The 19,765-nt window shown below is 48.9% G+C and overlaps 2 protein-coding genes across 3 annotated transcripts in view; one reads left to right on the forward strand and one right to left on the reverse strand.

Annotated features, from left to right (window-relative positions):
- MAMSTR (MEF2 activating motif and SAP domain containing transcriptional regulator) overlaps positions 1 to 7,705 on the forward strand; it is a 26,344-nt gene extending 18,639 nt beyond the window's left edge. The window contains exons 9-10 of one of the 2 annotated variants that reach the window (XR_008683906.2): positions 212 to 284; positions 4,724 to 7,705. Coding sequence is in view for 1 of the 2 variants with exons in the window: in XM_055411681.2 (XP_055267656.2) it covers positions 212 to 220 (9 nt within the window). In the remaining variant the exon portion in view is untranslated. Of the gene's footprint in view, positions 1 to 211; positions 339 to 4,723 lie in introns of those variants that run through there. The other variant, XM_055411681.2, reaches the window with a different exon arrangement.
- On the reverse strand, positions 2,837 to 15,671 carry FUT2 (fucosyltransferase 2 (H blood group)). Its single transcript, XM_055411698.2, has 2 exons — positions 15,539 to 15,671; positions 2,837 to 3,865 (listed from the first exon to the last, which is right to left on the reverse strand). The coding sequence occupies exon 2, from the start codon at positions 3,857 to 3,859 to the stop codon at positions 2,837 to 2,839; it is 1,023 nt and encodes a 340-aa protein (XP_055267673.1). The 5' UTR covers positions 3,860 to 3,865; positions 15,539 to 15,671.
- Between the last annotated feature and the right edge of the window lie 4,094 nt (positions 15,672 to 19,765).

Consider the following 19,765-nt stretch of genomic DNA (forward strand, 5'->3'; position numbering starts at 1 on the left):
CTGTAGCCCACCAGGCTCCTCTGTTCATGGGATTCTCCAGGCAAAAATACTGGAGTGGGTTGCCATACCCTCCTCCAGGGGCTCTTCCTGACCCAGGGATCGAACCTGCATCTCTTATGTCTCCTGCATTAGCAGGTGGGTTCTTTACCACTAGCGCCACTGGGATAATCCTCAACTTTGTCTTGAATACAATTTTTCATTTCTTTCTTAGATCCACTGATTAATTTTTCTCAACACGTCTTTGAAACTGGGTGTGACTACATAACTTCCTTCGTCACCGAAATGTGAGTAGCAAACCTTTTCTTCTCTATGTATCCATTTTTGGAGCATCTTCCCAGTTCTTAGGGTATTCTCTCATTACCTTTTCTTGAACCAACCCCCTTACGAACACAGTGGCCATGTTGGTATTGGGTGATCCCCTCCCCATGGCCTCAGGTAATTGACTCATGGCGGATGCCTGACTCAAATATCAACCCGACTGAGCTATCGGATTGTTTTTTTTGGGAATGTCAAACTGTGGCAGAGAGACACTAGGAGTCTTGAAATGAGACTTCTATGTCACCATTACCTCCTTGGTCCACCATCATAGGTGCTGGGAATGTTATAGTAGCCTTCTGACTGGTCTCCTTTTCTCCACCCTTGCCCCTACAGTCTTACCTTCACATAGAGGACAGATACGTCCACACAGCAAATCAGATTATATATGTGCATGTGTGTGTGAGTTCAGTCCTGTCCAACTCTTTGCGACCCTATGGACTATAACCTACCAGGCTCCTCTGTCCATGGGATCCTCCAGGCAAGAATACTGGAATGGGTTGCCATTTCCTCCTTTAGAGGATTTTTCTGACCCAGGGATTGAACCTGCATCTCCTTCTACTCCTGGATTGGCAAGCAGATTCTTTTACCGCTAAGGTACCTGGGAAGCCCCAAATCAGACCATATCGTGCCTCTAATGAAAGTCCTTTGATGGCTTCCCATTGGTCTTAGAATAAAACCCAGAGTCCTTATTATCCTGGTCGATGAGGCACTTCACAGTCCCACCCTGCTAACTTCTCCATTTATATCTGTCTCCCTGGGCTCCAGTCACACAGTCTCATTTCACTAGGTGTCCCTCTGCCACAGGACCTTTGCATGCGGGATCTCAAGTCAGGTGGAGAAGTTCATGTTGGCCTACTTCATGCCAAGTCATAAGAGATTTTGCAAATACAGGGAATAATCTATTTAGTTTTGTTACTCAGTTACTTATGACTGCCCGACAGATTGTCCCAATACTTCGCTGGCATACAATCAGAGTATTATTACACTCATAGAATCTGTGAATCAGGAATTCAGATATGGCCTGACTCTGCAGGAGTCAGGAGACTGAGCTGGCTTGCTGGAAATGTGAGGTTGACTGGAACAACTGGAGGCGTCTACACTCGCATTTCTGATGCCTGGGCTGGGATGACGCTTGGCTCAGCTATGACTGTTAATCGGGGCGTCTCCATGAGGCCTCCCATTGTGTCTGGACTTCCTCACAGCATGGCAGCTTCAGATAGCTCTACTTTCTACATGATGAGGATACCCGAGGACTCCCACAGCAAATGTGTCAGCAAACAACTTGAAAGCCACGTTGCAAGGGAGTCTGAGCTATCCTGTCCTGCAGGATACTCCGAATGAGCACCACAGAAATGCAGCTTCATAAGAGACCTCAGCCAGCACTGCATGCAGCAGAGACTCACCCAGCTGACCCACTGACCAGTAGGAAAGAATTAACTGCTGTCACTTTAAGCCATCATATTTTGTCAACACAGCCCTTGAGAGCAGGGACCCTGTTGGGTTCATCACGACAGGCATTTATTGAAAGGATGAATGGACTCTCGTCAAGTTCATTGAGCCACACTGGTCTGTGAGTTCTTAGCAATAGCCATGATAAGCGCTAGAAGTCAGCGTCGCAGACGTGGGGCATGTGGGCTTGGATTCCAACTACTAGCCAATACAGCTCTCTTGTGAAAACTGGACAAAAGGTCCCCACTCTGAGGAGACTAACTTTAGAAAAAAGTGAGCCTGCTGGGTGGACACAGTCCCAGGGACACATGGCTTGGAGAGCAGACCATGGGCTCTATGCAAGCCCCACTTGCCTCCTTGGGCAAATGCCTTTATGCAGTGACCAACCTGTACAATTATTCAAGGCTTCCCTGTTTTGCACCCTGCAGACATCCCTTCCTTCTTCCTTGGTAAGAGCAACTCAGTTTTCTTACTGCAAGCTACAACGTCCATCAGAGGAGGCCCATTGATTCCACAGCTGCAGGGGGCAATGATTTATTGATCTGAAGCTAAGTCAACCCAAGGTCTAATTCACCATGCCTTATAAGGGGTCAGAGGGCATGTGGCACCCTTCTGGTCAGTGAGACCTGGGACCAGTTGCAGGGAGATTTGGAAGGTTTCCCACACTCTTCAAAGGGTACATAGGATAAGAACAAACTTTTTACCGCCTTGGAAAGAGGATATCTGTGCAACACCTGGGCATGTGGTAGCCCTCTAGAGACCAAAAGGAGCATATGGGAGCTGATTTAACAGATTATGGCAGCTCAACAAGATGGATGGTACTGGGGTTGCTGATGACCTGTTGAACTGCTGAATTAACCCTGGAGACCTGCAGTCTCTGGTCATGCTGTGTGAGACTCATGAATATGTTATTTAAACAAGTTAGTTGGGACTTCTGTTGCTTGCAGCCTGGAGCATTATGGTACAAGAGGGAAGCCCCCTGGAACATGTAACAATGTGCTCCTCAGACCCCGGAACTGATCTTGGGGGAGTCCGAAAAGGAGAATGGGGTGCTGAAAACCAGCCAGCATCAGTGCTTGAGGAGTGGGGACAGGTCGGCAGGGATCCCAATCCACTCTGGCAGGAAGGCTGCCTCTGGCTTAAAGACTTTGAGGAAGGGAGAGTCTGGGAGGGTGTAATTGGCTAGGTAGATGGTCTCTCCACCTGCGAGGTAGGCGGCCCAGATCCCGAACGTCCCGATGGTCATGATGGTGTGATTACACTGCATGAGCAAGGCAAAATCCTTGGCGGGCGAGCCCTCGTTGCCATTGCCGGCAAATATCACGTCGCCGCGGGAGGTGTTGATGTTTTCCCGACACCAGGCCATGCCATTGCTGGAGACCACAAAGATGGGGGCGCTGTAGCGAGCGCGGAACCAGTCCAGGGCCTGCTCTAGGTATCGCCGGTCGGCCACCACGCCCTTCCACACGTTGGGCATAACGTGGACGTAGTCCCCCCGGCGCACGTGGACCCCCACGTAGGTGCTCGGCCGGCTGCCATTCACCCGCAGACCCCGCAGGAAGTGCTGGGCCTCCTCACGCACGTGGGCGTGCAGGGTGAACTCCTGGAGGATCTCGGCGCGGAGGTGGTGATAGAAGGTCCAGGAGCAGGGGTAGCCGGTGAGGCGCACGTACTCCCCTGGGATGTGGCGGTACTGCTCCTCCATCCAGTCGTTCAGGTGGTAGTTCTGCCAGGGGATGCTCCTGGCCGTGGCGTCGTGCAGGACCGGGAGTGTGATTCGGAAGATGGGGGCCAGCGTGCTGTGCATCTGGGGCGGGATAAAGGCGGCGCGCCCGTTCATCTTGGCCAGGGCGTACAGGGTGGCGTACTCCCCCATCTGGTTCCCCAGGCGGCCTATGGCGTTGATGGTCCACATGCCCTTCAGCTGGGGATTCCAGGGGGTCTCCGTAGTTGCTGGCTTCAGTGCCTCTAATTCCCACGTGGGTTGCATCTTCTCTATCTTCTGATGAAGGTGAAATATGGTGGAAGCCGTGAAGACAAAGAGGATGAAGGGGGCCGTGGGGAAGAAGGAAAATGTCTGCGTGCTGAGCATGGCTGTCTGGGGAGGGAGAGCAGGGAATGGTTAGCTGGGGGCAGGGAGGCCCTGGGGTTGTACATGAAGCTGGCGGGACAGCTGTGTGTGCAGACATTGTGGGGAATATGGGCTCGTGGACTGGCTCTACGTGTGCATGGACGTAAGTGTGCGTGCTCATGTACATGTATATCTCTGGAGTGTGTGTTACATGATTGTGTTTCCATTGGACTCACATGTGCATGTTTACACATGTATATGCATTGTGTGTATATATACACACATGGCATGTGCGTTTCATGAGTATATATGGTATCTTTACATTGTGTACTTATGGTCTGTGAAATTGTGTGCATACGAACATACGTTGTATTGTATGGCACGCTTGATTCTATTGCGCTTCATAATCACTGTGTTTTATTTTACAAATTGAAGGTTTGCAGCAACCCCAGATTGTCAGATGATGGTGAGCATTTTATAGCAGTCACCTGTTTTTTAATTAAGTTATGTACATTGGGTTTGTTTTTTAAGACATAAAGCTATTGCACACCTAATAGACTACAGTATAGGGTACATGCAACTTTTATATGGACTGGGAAACCAAAACCAAACCAACAACTTATGTTGTTGCAATATTTGCTTTATTGTTGTGGTTCTGGTACCAAACTCAAAATATCTGAGTGATATTTGTATTGTGTACATACTGAGTATGTACTATATATGTGGTGTGAGGGTGGTTGTGAACAAATGCCACATGTGTATGTGTGAGCATATGCATACACGATGCATGTACAAATTGTATGTTGAAATGTGGATGTTTATTGACTGTGAGTATGCATGTGTGTGTGCATGCTCAGTCATGTCTGACTCTTTGTGACCCCTTAGACTGCAGCCTGCCAGGCTAGGAACTGGGGACAAAGACCCAAAGTTCATCCTGTGAAACCACAGCAGGCAGTTTGGAAAGGGAGAGTACGGATTGGTGTGCCTGGACATATCAGATGCAGGCTGGAGCACAAGGAGCCAGTAACCAGAAGATAGCTGAAGCGACATGAAGGCATCTCAAAGGAACTTCAACTACTGGTCAAGAGATCCCAGAAAGGACTTCCCTGGTGGTCCAGTGGTTAAGAATCTGCCTTGCAATGCAGAGGGCATGGGTTTGATCCCTGGTTCGGGAAGATCCCACATGCTGTGCTAAGCCTGTGTGCCACAACTACCGAAGTCCAAGCTCTAGAACCCAAGCTCCGAAACAAGAGAAGCCAGCACAATGAGAAGCCCATGCACAGCAGCTGGAGAGTGGTCCCTGCTTGTTGCAACTAGAGAAATCTTGCATGCAGCAACAAAGACCCAGCACAGCCCAAAATTCAAAAGTAAATAAAAGAAGGCTCAATAAAGGACAGAAATGGTATGGACCTAACAGAAGCAGAAGATATTAAGAAGAGGTGGCAGGAATACACAGAGGAACTGTACAAAAAAGATCTTCACGAGCAAGATAGTCACGATAATGTGATCACTGACTTAGAGCCAGACATCTTGGAATGTGAAGTCAAGTGGGCCTTAGAAAGCATCACTACTAACAAAGCTAGTGGAGGTGATGGAATTCCAGTTGAGCTATTTCAAGTCTTGAAAGATGATGCTGTGAAAGTGCTGCACTCAATATGCCAGCAGATTTGGAAAACTCAGCAGTGGCCACAGGACTGGAAGAGGTCAGTCTTCATTCCAATCCCAAAGAAAGGCAATGCCAAAGAATGCTCAAACTACCGCACAATTGCACTTATCTCACACGCTAGTAAAGTCATGCTCAAAATTCTCCAAGCCAGGCTTCAGCAGTATGTAAACCGTGAACTCCCAGATGTTCAAGCAGGTTTTAGAAAAGGCAGAGGCACCAGAGATCAAATTGCCAACATCCGCTGGATCATGGAGAAAGCAAGAGAGTTTCAGAAAAACATCTATTTCTGCTTCATTGACTATGCCAAAGCCTTTGACTGTGTCGATCACAATAAACTGGAACATTCTGAAAGAGATGGGAATCCCAGACCACCTGACCTGCCTCTTGAGAAACCTGTATGCAGGTCAGGAAGCAACAGTTAGAACTGGACATGGAACAACAGACTGGTTCCAAATAGGAAAAGGTGTACGTCAAGGTTGTATATTGTCACCTTGCTTATTTAACTTATATGCAGAGTACATCATGAGGAACGCTGGGCTGGAAGAAGCACAAGCTGGAATCAAGATTGCTGGGAGAAATATCAATAACCTCAGATATGCAGATGACACTACCCTTATGGCAGAAAGTGAAGAGGAACTCAAAAGCCTCTTGATGAAAGTGAAAGAGGAGAGTGAAAAGGTTGGCTTGAAGCTCAACATTCAGAAAACAAAGATCATGGCATATGGTCCCATCACTTCATGGGAAATAGATGGAAAAACAGTGGAAACAGTGTCAGACTTTATTTTTTTGGGCTCCAAAATCACTGCGGATGCTGATTGCAGCCATGAAATTAAAAGACGCTTGCTCCTTGGAAGGAAAGTTATGACCAACCTTGATAGTATATTAAAAAGCAGAGACATTACTTTGCCAACCAAGGTCCGTCTAGTCAAGGCAATGGTTTTTCCCGTGGTCATGTATGGATGTGAGAGTTGGACTGTGAAGACAGCTGATCGCCGAAGAATCGATGCTTTTGAACTGTGGTGCTGGAGAAGACTCTTGAGAGTCCCTTGGACTGCAAGGAGATCCAACCAGTCCATTCTAAAGGAGATCAGTCCTGGATGTTCATTGGAGGGACTGATGCTAAAGCTGAAACTCCAATACTTTGGCCACCTCATGCGACGAGTTGACTCACTGGAAAAGACTCTGATGCTGGGAAAGGTTGGGGGCGGGAGGAGAAGGGGACGACGGAGAATGAGATGGCTGGATGGCATCACCGACTCTGTGGACATGAGTTTGAGTGTACTCCGGGAGTTGGTGATGGACAGGGAGGCCTGGCGTGCTGTGATTCATGGGGTCGCGGAGAGTCGGACACGACTGAGCGACTGAACTGAACTGAACTGAACTGAAATAAAAGAAAAAAGAAATTCTAGAAAATCTGCTAATATTTGAACGACCGTACACCTGTTCTTTTCAACTCTGGTTACAACAGAAGTTAGTTCCAGGAGTAGGGTGGTTGCGTCAGACAGACCTTCTGAAAATACACAAGACTCACTGGTATTGAGATAGGAGGCAAGGGGGCGGGACATACCCTTGAAGAATGACACAGACGTTGAGAAAAACAGGATGCAACAAGAACTGGTGAGAACCAGTTAGGTCCAAGATGGCAGAAGATTCGACTTCCAGTAGACCATGAGCTTCATTATACACTCATTGGAATAATTAGCATATGCTAAATGACACACCCACGGGCGCCATGACAGTTCTGAGACTGACTATATAGAGTCAAAAAGTGGGCAATGACCCAGTTCCTGGAACTCTTTCTCCCTGCTCCAAGATAGTTGGAATAATCTTTCCACTTCTTAGCCTATGAAACATCCCAGCTTGTAAAAACTAACCACCCCATATCTCTGGGTGGCTCTCACTTTCTGAGATCGTCCGTATTCTGCCTATAGGATGTATGTGTGCATGCTAACTTGCTTCAGTTGTGTCCAGCTCTTTGTGACCCTATGGACTGTAGCCCGCCAGGCTCCTTTGTCCAAGGGATTCTCCAGGCAAGAATCCTGGAGTGGGTTGCCATGCCCTCCTCCAGGGGATCTTCCCAACCCAGGGATTGAACCCATGTCTTACGTCTCCTGCATTGACAGGTGGGTTCTTTACCACTCACGCCACCTGGGAAGCCCATGGACTGTGTATCTCTCTGAATAAACTTGCTTTCACTTTTCTGTGGTTCGTTCTTGAATTCCTTCCCATGCAAAGCCAAAGACCCTCAGCTGGTGGCCAATCCCAGGGACCCACTGGAGACCTGGGACATGACCATCCTCTCATGCCACATGCTCCTGCAACCTCATTCGAGGAGGTCCAGGGCATTGAGAATTCCCCATCCTGGATCATACACTTTGACTCGGTGGTTTGTAGAGAGAAGCAGTTAATTAAGTTGTTGGCTGAGATTATTTCAAACAACTCAAAGACTCCCCCAAAGGATGAGACTTTGAAGGTACAGTTACTGAGTATTTAAAAAAGCAGCTGTAAGGAAAGAAGAGCAGGGAAAGGAATTGATTCTGACTCCCCATTTTGTGGCTAGAAGCCAGTAAGGATGTAATTAAGTAATGCCTTCACAGTGAACATCTTATCATTGCTAAGATCACATCTAGAAAGACTGATGGACTTTGTCCTTTGGCAGTCTAGGCTGGGCCAACACATGTTGCCCCAGGGAAAATCTGGGTCTGACCACTGTTGGAGCAGGTGTGGACTCTGAGTGAATGAGCATGCCAGTGTCTGGGAAGAGTCCTGGGAATGATGACTTTCTGTTCTCTCTGCTCTTTCAAAGACTTCCTTCTTCCTTCTCTGTGAACACGGAGTTCCCACCCAGGTTAAAATACATCTCTTCCTCCTGAGCAAGCTTTAACCACAGCATACCCTGGAGGCTGTGCACCACAGTAGATTAGAGAGAAAAGTTTCTATTTGATTTGGTCTAGGGCTTGTGTTTTTTGGTTTTTTTTGCATTTCTTTTCCATGGGGATGGTCTTGATCCCTGTCTCCTGTACAATGTCACGAACCTCCGTCCATAGTTCATCAGGCACTCTATCTATCAGATCTAGTCCCTTAAATCTATTTCTCACTTCCACTGTATAATCATAAGGGATTTGATTTAGGTCATATCTGAATGGTCTAGTGGTTTTCCCTACTTTATTCAGTTTAAGTCTGAATTTGGCAATAAGGAGTTCATGATCTGAGCCACAGTCAGTTCCTGGTCTTGTTTTTGCTAACTGTATAGAGCTTCTCCATCTTTGGCTGCAAAGAATACAATCAATCTGATTTCGGTGTTGACCATCTGGTGATGTCCATGTGTAGAGTCTTTTCCTGTATTGTTGGAAGAGGGTGTTTGCTATGACCAGTGCATTCTCTTGGCAAAACTCTATTAGCCTTTGCCCTGCTTCATTCCGTGCTCCAAGGCCAAATTTGCCTGTTACTCCGGTGTTTCTTCTACTTTTGCATTCCAGTCCCCTATAATGAAAAGGACATCTTTTTTGGGTGTTAGTTCTAAAAGGTCTTGTAGGTCTTCATAGAACCATTCAACTTCGGCTTCTTCAGCATTACTGGTTGGGGCATAGGCTAGGATTATTGTAATATTGAATGGTTTGCCTTGGAAACGAACAGAGATCATTCTGTCATTTTTGAGACTGCATCCAAGTACTGCATTTCGGACTCTTTTGTTGACCATGATGGCTACTTCATTTCTTCTAAGGGATTCCTGCCCACAGTAGTAGATATAATGGTCATCTGAGTTAAATTCACCCATTCCAGTCAATTCTAGTTCACTGATTCCTAGAATGTCGACATTCACTCTTGCCATCTCCTGTTTGCCCACTTCCAATTTGCCTTGATTCATGGACCTAACATTCCAGGTTCCTATGCAATATTGCTCTTTACAGCATCGGACCTTGCTTCTATCACCAGTCACATCCACAACTGGGTATTGTTTTTGCTTTGGCTCCATCCCTTCTGGATTTATTTCTCTACTGATCTCCAGTAGCATACTGGGCACCTACCGACCTGGGGAGTTCCTCATTCAGTATCCTATCATTTTGCCTTTTCATACTGTTCATGGGGTTCTCAAGGCAAGTATACTGAAGTGGTTTGCCATTCCATTCTCCAGTGGACCACATTCTGTCAGACCATCCCCATGGAAAAGAAATGCAAAAAAGCAAAATGGCTTTCTGGGGAAGCCTTACAAATAGCTTTGAAAACACGAGAAGCGAAAAGCAAAGGAGAAAAGAAAAGATATAAGCATATGAATGCAGAGTTCCAAAGAATAGCAAGGAGAGATAAGAAAGACTTCCTCAGCGATCAATGCAAAGAAATAGAGGAAAACAACAGAATAGGAAAGACAAGAGATCTCTTCAAGAAAATTAGAGATACCAAGGGAACATTTCAGGCAAAGATGGGCTCAATAAAGGACAGAAATGGTATGGACCTAAAAGAAGCAGAAGATATTAAGAAGAGGTGGCAAGAACACACAGAAGAACTGTACAAAAAAGATCTTCACAACCAAGATAATCATGATGGTGTGATCACTGACCTGGAGCCAGACATCTTGGAATGTGAAGTCAAGTGGGCCTTAGAAAGCATCACTACGAACAAAGCTAGTGGAGGTGATGGAATTCCAATTGAGCTATTTCAAATCCTGAAAGATGATGCTGTGAAAGTGCTGCACTCAATATTCCAGCAAATTTGGAAAACTCAGCAGTGGCCACAGGATTGGAAAAGGTCAGTTTTCATTCCAATCCCAAAGAAAGGCAATGCCAAAGAATGCTCAAACTACCGCACAATTGCACTCATCTCACACGCTAGTAAAGTCATGCTAAAAATTCTCCAAGCCAGGCTTCAGCAGTACATGAACAGTGAACTTCCAGATGTTCAAGCTGGTTTTAGAAAAGGCAGAGGAACCAGAGATCAAATTGCCAACATCTGCTGGATCATGGAAAAAGCAAAAGCGTTCCAGAAAAACATCTATTTCTGCTTTATTGACTATGCCAAAGCTTTTGACTGTGTGGATCACAATAAACTGGAAAATTCCCAGACCACTTGACCTGCCTCTTGAGAAACCTGTATGCAGGTCAGGAAGCAACAGTTAGAACTGGATGTGGAACAACAGACTTGTTCCAAATAGGAAAAGGAGTACGTCAAGGCTGTATATTGTCACCCTGCTTATTTAACTTCTATGCAGAGTACATCATGAGGAATGCTAGGCTGGAAGAAGCACAAGCTGGAATCAAGATTGCTGGGAGAAATATCAATAACCTCAGATATGCAGGTGACACCACCCTTATGGCAGAAAGTGAAGAGGAACTAAAAAGCCTCTTGATGAAAGTGAAAGAGGAGAGTCAAAAAGTTGGCTTAAAGCTCAACATTCAGAAAACAAAGATCATGGCATCTGGTCCCATCACTTCATGGGAAATAGATGGAGAAACAGTGGAAACAGTGTCAGACTTTATTTTTTGGGCTCCAAAATCACTGTGGATGCTGATTGCAGCCATGAAATTAAAAGACACTTACTCCTTGGAACGAAAGTTTTGACCAACCTAGATAGCATATTAAAAAGCAGAGACATTACTTTGCCAACCAAGGTCTGTCTCGTCAAGGCTTTGGTTTTCCAGTGGTCATGTATGGATGTGAGAGTTGGATGCTTTTGAACTGTGGTGCTGGAGAAGACTCTTGAGAGTCCCTCAGACTGCAAGGAGATCCAACCAGTCCATTCTAAAGGAGATCAGTCCTGGGTGTTCATTGGAAGGACTGATGCTAAAGCTGGAACTCTAATACTTTGGCCACCTCATGCGAAGAGTTGACTCATTTGAAAAGACCCTGATGCTGGGAGGGATTGGGGGCAGGAGGAGAATGGGACAACAGAGAATGAGATGGCTGGATGGCATCACCGACTCGAAGGACATGAGTTTGAGTGAACTCCAGGAGTTGGTGATGGACAGGGAGGCCTGGCGTGCTGTGATTCATGGGGTCACAAAGAGTCGGACACGACTGAGCGACTGAACTGAACTGAGGGCTTGTGTTCCTGGGCCAGGTGCTCAACCAAGTGGCCATTAAGGGGGCTTCCCCTGGTGACTCGGTGGATAAGAATCTTCCTGCCAATGTGGGAGACATGAGTTTGATCCCTGGTTCAGGAAGATCCCACGTGCCAAGGAGCAACTAAGCCCGTGTGCCGTATCCACTGAGCCTGAGCCCTAGAGCCTGTGCTCCACTACAAGTGAAGCCACTGCAGTGAGAAGCCCACGCACCTCAACTAGGGAGTAGGCCTCACCCGCTGCAACCAGAGAAAGCCTGAGCGCAGCAACAAGATTCACTGCAGCCATAAATAAATAAATATTTTAAAAACAGCCACTAAGAAGTGAACGTTGGGGTTAAATCAAGTTAGGTGTGGCCTGACTGAAGCTGGGAAGCTGCCAGAAGCCATGCAGACGTTGTCCTTTTGGGTTTATTATGGCTGAGAAAAGTTACCTCAGGACCTAATGAAGCCACAGCCTTGCTTCTGATTCATGTCACTGAAACCCTCTGAGCCCAGTAAGATCGCTGGAGGGTTCCCTTTCCAGAAGAGACTCAGGCTTGTCAACTGGATGCCTGGATTTGAATCGAACCAACTCGGGTGGGGCTGTGGGCTCTTTGGGAATCCCCAGGTGTTGAATGCAGCCAGAAATAGACGTCTGAGTGGTACGTCCGACCTCCCCTAGCCCCTTTTGTACTCTAGCCCCTTTTGCATTGAAAGAGAGGAGCCAGGGAGCCTGGGTTTGCTGAGTAAGGTTCATTTCAAAGGGCTTCCCTGGTGGTACAGTGGATAAGAATCCACCTACCAATGCAGGGGACACAGGTTCGATTCCTGGTCCGGCAAGATTCCACATGTGGAGCATGTGCACTGCAAACACTGAGCTGGTGTTCTAGAGGCAATGCTCTGCACCACGCGAAGCCACTGCAATGAGAAGCCCACGTGCCACAACGAAGAGTAGCTCCCTCTGCCCTTGTCGCAACTAGAGAAAGCCAGTGTGCAGCAACAAGGACCCAGCACTATCAAAACCGAGATAAATTTCTTTAAAGGTTCATTTCAAAGCTCAGCTTTGGCTCGTGAGAGTCTCAGCCTTATTGCCCACAAGCTCCAGATACGGCTGCTGGACCTGAAGCCTCCAGTCAACGTACTTGACTCAGTAACCACATCTCTCTGTGGTTAGGTGTACACCCTCCAGCTGCAGGCTACTGATCTCAAGCTCCTAAAGTCATTAGCTGTGATTCTGGAGAAGCTTCACTTCTCTGAGGATTAAAACAGTCCCTGGCACATATACACATGCGGTACATTTTTTATATTATCACATACGAAGCAAAACGTGCTGTTCCGTATGGGCTCTGGGCAAGCGACCAGTGGGTTTCCACTTTTCCTATTGGTTGTGTGTTTGCATACTAAGTCGCTTCAGTCGTGTCCAGCTCTTTGCGACGCTATGGACTGTAGCCCGCCAGGCTCCTCTGTCCATGGGTTTCTTCAGGCGAGAATACTGGAGCGGGTTGCCATGCTGTCCTCCAGGGGATCATCTGGACCCAGGGATCGAACCACATCTCGTGCATCTCCTGCACTGGCAGGCGGGTTCTTTACCACTAGCGCCACCTGGGAAGCCCCTTTGGGTGCAGGAGTCATGGTCAAATCTAGCATTGAGATCACAGATCACACACAGCATTGGGAGAAGTCAGACATGACTGCAAGGAGGGCAGACCTAGAGAGGAATCAGTTTCATCAGAGGCCGGGATTCTGAGGCCAACAGAGTAGCTGCGTTGGTCAGATACAGACACAACGGATGGCGCGGACTCTGGGGGCTGTTATTCCAGAGAGTGAGTGAGTGTGTGATTCACCTCCCATGACTGAAGTTTGATTAAAAAAAAAAAAAAATAGAACTGAGGACTTCCCTGGGGCTCCAATGGTTAAGAATCCACCTGCCAATGCAGGGGACACGGGTTTGCTCCCCGGTCAGGGACGATTTCACCTGCCACGTGCAACTCATCTTGCGCACCACAGCTTCAGAGATGTTGCTCGAGAGCCCAGGAACCGAGCAAGAGAAGCCACCTCAAAGAGGAGCCTTACACCCCAGTGATAAATAGCCTCTGCTTACCGCAGCTAGCCAAACCTAGGAGCATCAAGGAAGACCCAGAGGCAACCAAAAAAAAAAAAAGCCGTGGGGAGGGGAGGAGACCAGGAAAGCAGGCCCGCCCTGTACCCCTCCCGCAAGTCTTCAGGTCCTCGGGGGTGGCTCCCGCAGGAAAAGCCTGACAGCTGGAGTCCTGGGCAAAGTCCTGATCCAAGGTAAGTGGGAAGAGCTTGCCTTTCCCTCCAGCTCTCTGAGGTCAGGAAGTCCGTCTCCTTATCTGCCCTCCGTGCTTACAGCTGCATCACACCCTTCAGGGAGGGATGAGAGCGGGACCCCTGGCGGGGGGGGGGTCGGTCATCCCGTTGGGGGTTGTGGTAGGATAGGGAACTGAAAGGAGCCCCAACTTTGCAGGGGGAATCCAGCCTCCAGGTCCCTCAGAATAGTGAGGTCGCCAGAATCTGCCCATGACTCCTTTTAAACGTTCTGGTTCTCGTCCACGCCTCTGTCCCAGGCCTGGCTTCATCCTCTCCGCTCTGGGAGTCTGGCCGCAGCCTGCCCTCCTCGCCCGCATCTGTCCTGGCACCAGAGCTCACCCTGTAATTTGCATGTCCGGCTCGGTCAGCTCTGAAAGCCCCGCCCCCTGCTGCCTCCTCCCCGAGGTCGGCTTGGGTACCCAGCTCAGTGCCCGCCCAGCCGCAGGACGCCCTCCACACCTACGCTGGGCGTGGGCTGCTTCGCCGCGTTCACACCTCTCCCTGAAATTCACCCCATGATCACAAAGCTGGGAAAAAGCTTAAGACAAACGTGTGGGGCTACCGCTTTGAAATCACCGACCTTAGGTCCTGCCTAGAAGTGAAGCGCAGACTCAGGATGGAGCTAGGGAGCCGGGGATACGGCCACCTCCCGGGCAGGGGCGGGCCGAAATCCGGGGTTTCCGACCAGGGTCTTGCCCTCTGTCCCTCCCAGAGGTGGGGAAGCTGTCTACATGGAGGGGACCCGGACGTTCCAGTCACTGCGGCCCTGTCCTGGCCGTTCATTCTCAGGTTGCTTCCTGGAGAACAGGTGACAGGAAGGAGGGAGGGAGGCGGCAGGTAGCCTTGGGTGGGGAAGGGGAGAGCGGGGGTGATGGAGGGGATGGGGGTGATGGAGGGGATCGGGGGTCTGAAGGAGTCTTTGGGCCTAGAAAAGAAAACAACAGTCTCAAAGGCCCTTGCTGAATCGGAGAAAACAAAACTGAACTTTAGGTCCCGCCCTGATGCTCCAGGCCGGTTGTAGCTATCTGGGACTTATCACCCCGTGTTCAGAAACCTTCCATCCCCTACATCTGCCAGAGACTTATCAGCCCCTGCCCAGAGGACTTATAATCCACTGCCCAACTACAAATGCCATCTCAACTAAAGAATACCCCAAGCATCCCACCTGACCAACGTTTCCCTTATCGCTTCCACAAACCTCCCTTTAAATAGGAAGCCTCCCTGATCCCTCTCGCGCTCTGCCCGGTCCTTAGGCCGACGGTCGCCCCTCCTTGCCCGAATAAAGGTAACCCACTTCCCTTGAGCTCGTCTCTCATTCTTCTCTGCCTCCAACCGAACTGTACCTCACAGGGTCAAGTATCAGATCTGCCAGCAAGGGAGGTGAAGGGAGCTGAGAAGGGTGGCCGGCCTGGGGACTGACGGAAAGATCCGGCAGCCGGCGTGCTGGGGGCAGGGGTGGTGGGTGTCTGGGCTGTCAGGGATGGATGCCCGGCTTGTGGAGGGCCCGAGGTGGGGGTGCAGCCCAGAGGGGATCAGAGGTCAAGGAGTGGATAGCCCAAGTTCTCCACTTGCCGCTGGATCCCTGGGATCAAGTCTCAAGTGTGTGTGTGTGTGTGTGTGTGCATGCGCCCGCAGGTGGACAGAGCTCCCCGACTCCATCTCTCACCTGGTCGTGGCTGGATGACAAGGTGGCTTTCTCAGCAGCTCAGCGCACACCCTTCCCTCGGGGTCGGCGCCTCTATCAGAATCGCCCCGAACCTTTCAGGACCTGTGGCTGAAAACCCCGCCCAGGATCTACTCTGCCTTCCGGAGGCTCTGGGAGGCGGGGTGGCGGGGCGGCTGAGTGGCCCTGACAGGTGAGGCCGGAGCCCCTCCCTTCTCCCGGGGTGTGCCAGGACACCAGCCGGGAGGCAACCTGGAGGAGGGGGACAGGGTCCTGCTGGGCCCAGGCTCCTGCCTCTCAGCGTCCTACGTTCATTTATTTTGGCAACCAACTATTAGCACTTACCTGGCCTACCGACCTCATCCCGTCTTCACAGCAATTCTCTCTCAAGGTACAGCGAGGAAACACCCTAGACGCAAGGCGGTGAAGTGACTTGCCCAAGCCACATGGCCAGAAAGTCAGAGGAGCTGGAATGTGAAGCCAGAACCTTGCAAAACACCTGCAGGTAGCAACTCTTCTCCGTTTCCCTTGTTTCAAAAAAGATTCCTGACGATTGTTTGTCTGCTGCTGCTGCTGCTGCTAAGCCGCTTCAGTCGTGTCCAACTCTGTGCGACCCCATAGACGGCAGCCCTCCAGGCTCCCCCGTCCCTGGGATTCTCCAGGCAAGAACACTGGAGTGAGTTACCATTTCCTTCTCCAAAGTGTGAAAGTGAAAAGTGAAAGTGAAGTCGCTCAGCCGTGTCTGACTCATAGCGACCTCATGGATGGCAGCCCACCAGGCCCCTCTGTCCATGGGATTTTCCAGGCAAGAGTACCGGAGTGGGTTGCCAGTGCCTTCTTCAGATTGTTGGTATAGTCTAGGCCCAATCCTGAATATTCATTGGAAGGACTGAAGCTGAAGCCCCTGAAGAGCCAACTCATTGGAAAAGACCCTGATGCTGGGAAGGATTGAGGGCAAAAGGAGAAGGGGGCAACAGAGGATGAGATGGTTGGATGGCATCACTGCCTCAATGGACATGAGTTTGAGCAAGCTCCAGGAGATGGTGAAGGACAGGGGAGCCTGGCGTGCTGCAGTCCGTGGGGTCGCAAAGAGTCGGACACGACTGAGTGACTGAGATTAGTTAGATATTATTAGTTATTTTCTCGTATCTAGAAAAGCACTAAATGCCTTCAAGGTGATATTTGCTCCTTGGTGACTAGCAGAAGACCTTTTGTAAGATAAGTGCGTCATTGCATGAACTCCCCCTTCACCAAAATCTCATATATTGACCTTCCCCCATTACCTCTTTGGAGCAGATTCTCAGAGCTATCTGAGGTGCTGTCTCCCAGACTTCATTTTGGCCCAAGTAAAAATTAACTTGCAACTCTCACGTTGTGCATCTTTTTAAAGTCGACAGCAGGAAGCCCCTTTCCCCGTTATTTTAGCAGAGCTGTACTGCAAGTTTTAAAAACATTTTTCATGTTTTGGCCACATTGGTCTTCATTGCTGTGGGGCTCTTCTCTGGCTGCGGCGCGCAGGCTTCTCATCGCGGCGGCTTCCCTTGCTGTGGAGCACAGGCTCCAGGGCACGCGGTATCAGTAGTTGCAGCACGTGGGTTCAGTAATTGTGGCACACGGGCTTAGTTTCTCCGCAGGGTGTGGGATCCTCCCAGACCAGGGATTGAACCCACGTCCCCTGCATCCTTTACCACTGAGCCACCAGGGAAGCCCATAAATGGTATGTCAGACAGTGCTTGTCTCCGGCTGCCAAACTCAGGCACAAGACTGATGAAGAATTTTACTGGGGGCGCGGTGGTGAGGCGGGCATTGCCAGAGCCCCCAGCAGTCCAGAAACTTGAAAGAGAGACAAGCAGTGCCCCCACTGCCCATCAGGTGACAGGAGGTCCCTTCACCATCTACAAATGTCCCTCCTCAGCCTTCCCTGCTTAAGAAAAAAAAAAAGGAACCTGAATCTGATCAGGCCTCTCACTGTAATCAGCCATTTCCAGAAAACAGGAGGATAAAATTGCCAGTGAATCAACACCATGAGGACAAGTTCGGCCAAGCCCAGGAATTGAAACACTGGCTACAGGATGAATGGCCTTGTTTCCCCAAAGAGTCAGTTATGTGGAAAAAAAGAAGCGGGGGGCTTATAATACATGCAAAATAGACGTGAGTCTCAGAAGCGGATTTTTTCAGCTGTACGAACGTCCAACAGGTTGTTGAAAAGTCATGGGTGTGCACGACAATTCTTCACTGTGTTAACTATGCAATCCTGACCACTCAGGGCTCCGTCCGCTACTGTCGAAAAACAGTTGTGACAACTCAGAACGCCCTCATATGTTCCCAAAATGCTCCCTGAGGGACAGTACTCCTGATCTGAGGACTTTTAACTCTTCTGTTCTCCTGTCTTAGGAACTAGGATGCACTGGTAAACTCTTAACAACAAGCTCCCTGGAGAAGAAAACCCTGCATTTATCAATTTGCATGGTGTGAAAAGTCTCACCATGACTAATGGCTTCATAGGACATGATTTTCTGTATGAAACGAACAGAACAGGGAAATCAGGAAAGATAGAAAGTGGTTGCCAAGGGCTGAGGGGAGGGAGGGAATAGGGAGTGATTGTGATGGGCTTCTCTTTGAGGGCATGGAAATGTTCAGGAATTTGATAGGGGTGATGTTTGTACAAGACTCTGAGTGCGCTAAAAAAATCACCGTGTCGTATACTTCAAAGTGGCAAAATGATTTTTGCTGTGGTCAGCCTGTCATATCGAAATGAAGCCAGACCCTGTGGTAGGGCTCCGGGGCACAAAAGCCTTTCTGTGTCCCCTTCCTTGAATTCCAGAGGGCAGGTTCGAACAGTTGCCAACAAGGGAAGGGAGGGCCAGTCAAGAAGCAACAGTGCTGGGACTGCCCTAGCGGTCCAGTGGCTAAGACTCTGTGCTCTCACTGTGTGCAGGGGGCCAGGGTTTAATCACTGGCCTAGAAACTAGATCCCACATGCTGCAGCTAAGAGTTCACATGTCTCAACTAAGAGCCTGCATGCCACCTCTATGGTTCAGAAGGTAAAGAACCCACCCGCCAAAGCAGGAGACACAAGAGATACGGGTTCGATCCCTGGGTCGGGAAGATCCTTTGGAGAAGGAAATGACATCCTACTTTGGTATTCTTGCCTGGAGAACCCCATGGACAGAGAAGCCTGGTGGGCTACAGTCCATGGGGTCGCAGAGTTGGACACTACTGAGTGCGTGCATGCACACGCGCACACACACACACACACAACTGAAGATCCTACATGCCACATCCAAGACCTGGTGCAGTCAAATAAACAGATATTTATTTTGAAAATTCTCATTATTAAGAAAAAAAAAAAAGAAACATTAGTGTGGGCTTGAGGAAGGGTCCTGGTTCCCCTTCAAGGAATACACATAACATTATCTCTGAGACCTTCTGCAGAACTAAAACCCCCACCAAATGCTGTTTTCAACACGTTGGCATTCTTGGGCATCTTTACCTCACCTTCCCAGGCTTCTTCATTCCATCTGTAAACATTTCATGGTGCTCCTCAGATTGATGAGAATATTTAAAAATATGTAACAAGCACCTTGCTGTTACAACATCTAAATATTAACAGTCATCTCTGAATACCATGTAATACCCAGCCTACACTGTAATTTCCTGGATGATCTCAAAGCTGTCTTTTTTCTTTGAATCACCACCAACTACATCCTCATGCAAAAGTGAAAATCCTCTGGTCCCTGCCCCAGAGCCCACCTGTAATGGCACACTGTGCTTTTAAAAAATTTTTAATCTTAGTTCTGCAACCAGTGATGGAACCCGTCTCCCTGCAGTGGAAGCACAGAGTCCCAGCCACTGGACCGCCAGGGAATTCCCAGCACCCTTTGCTGTGTGTGTGACGATGGCTGCTCCTCACTCTACGTGTGTATGTGCCAGGAGCTGTTTTTTTATTTAATGACAGGATAATTACTTTACAATACTGTGATGGTTCCTGCCATACCTCAACGTGAATTGGCCAAAGGTATACATATGTCCCCTCCCTCTTGAAAACCCCTCCCACCTCCCTCCCCATCCCACTCCTCCAGGTTGTCACAGAGCACCAGCTTTGGATTCCCTGCACAGGAGTGGGTTTTTTTTTTTTTTTAATAAAAACTTTGAGATGTAGTTCACATACTCTAAAATTCACCCATTTAAAGTATACAATTCAAAGAGAGTAATTTCCAAGAGTTCTCA

This window comes from Moschus berezovskii, chromosome 22 (genome assembly GCF_049115385.1).
Source record: "Moschus berezovskii isolate FMDL1 chromosome 22, NW_MosBer_1.0, whole genome shotgun sequence".
In the NCBI taxonomy this organism is placed as follows: Eukaryota; Metazoa; Chordata; class Mammalia; order Artiodactyla; family Moschidae; genus Moschus; species Moschus berezovskii.

Excerpts from the sequence above, each read along its gene's own strand:
- FUT2 (XM_055411698.2), bottom strand. The coding sequence starts at position 3,859 with ATGCTCAGCACGCAGACATTTTCCTTCTTCCCCACGGCCCCCTTCATC.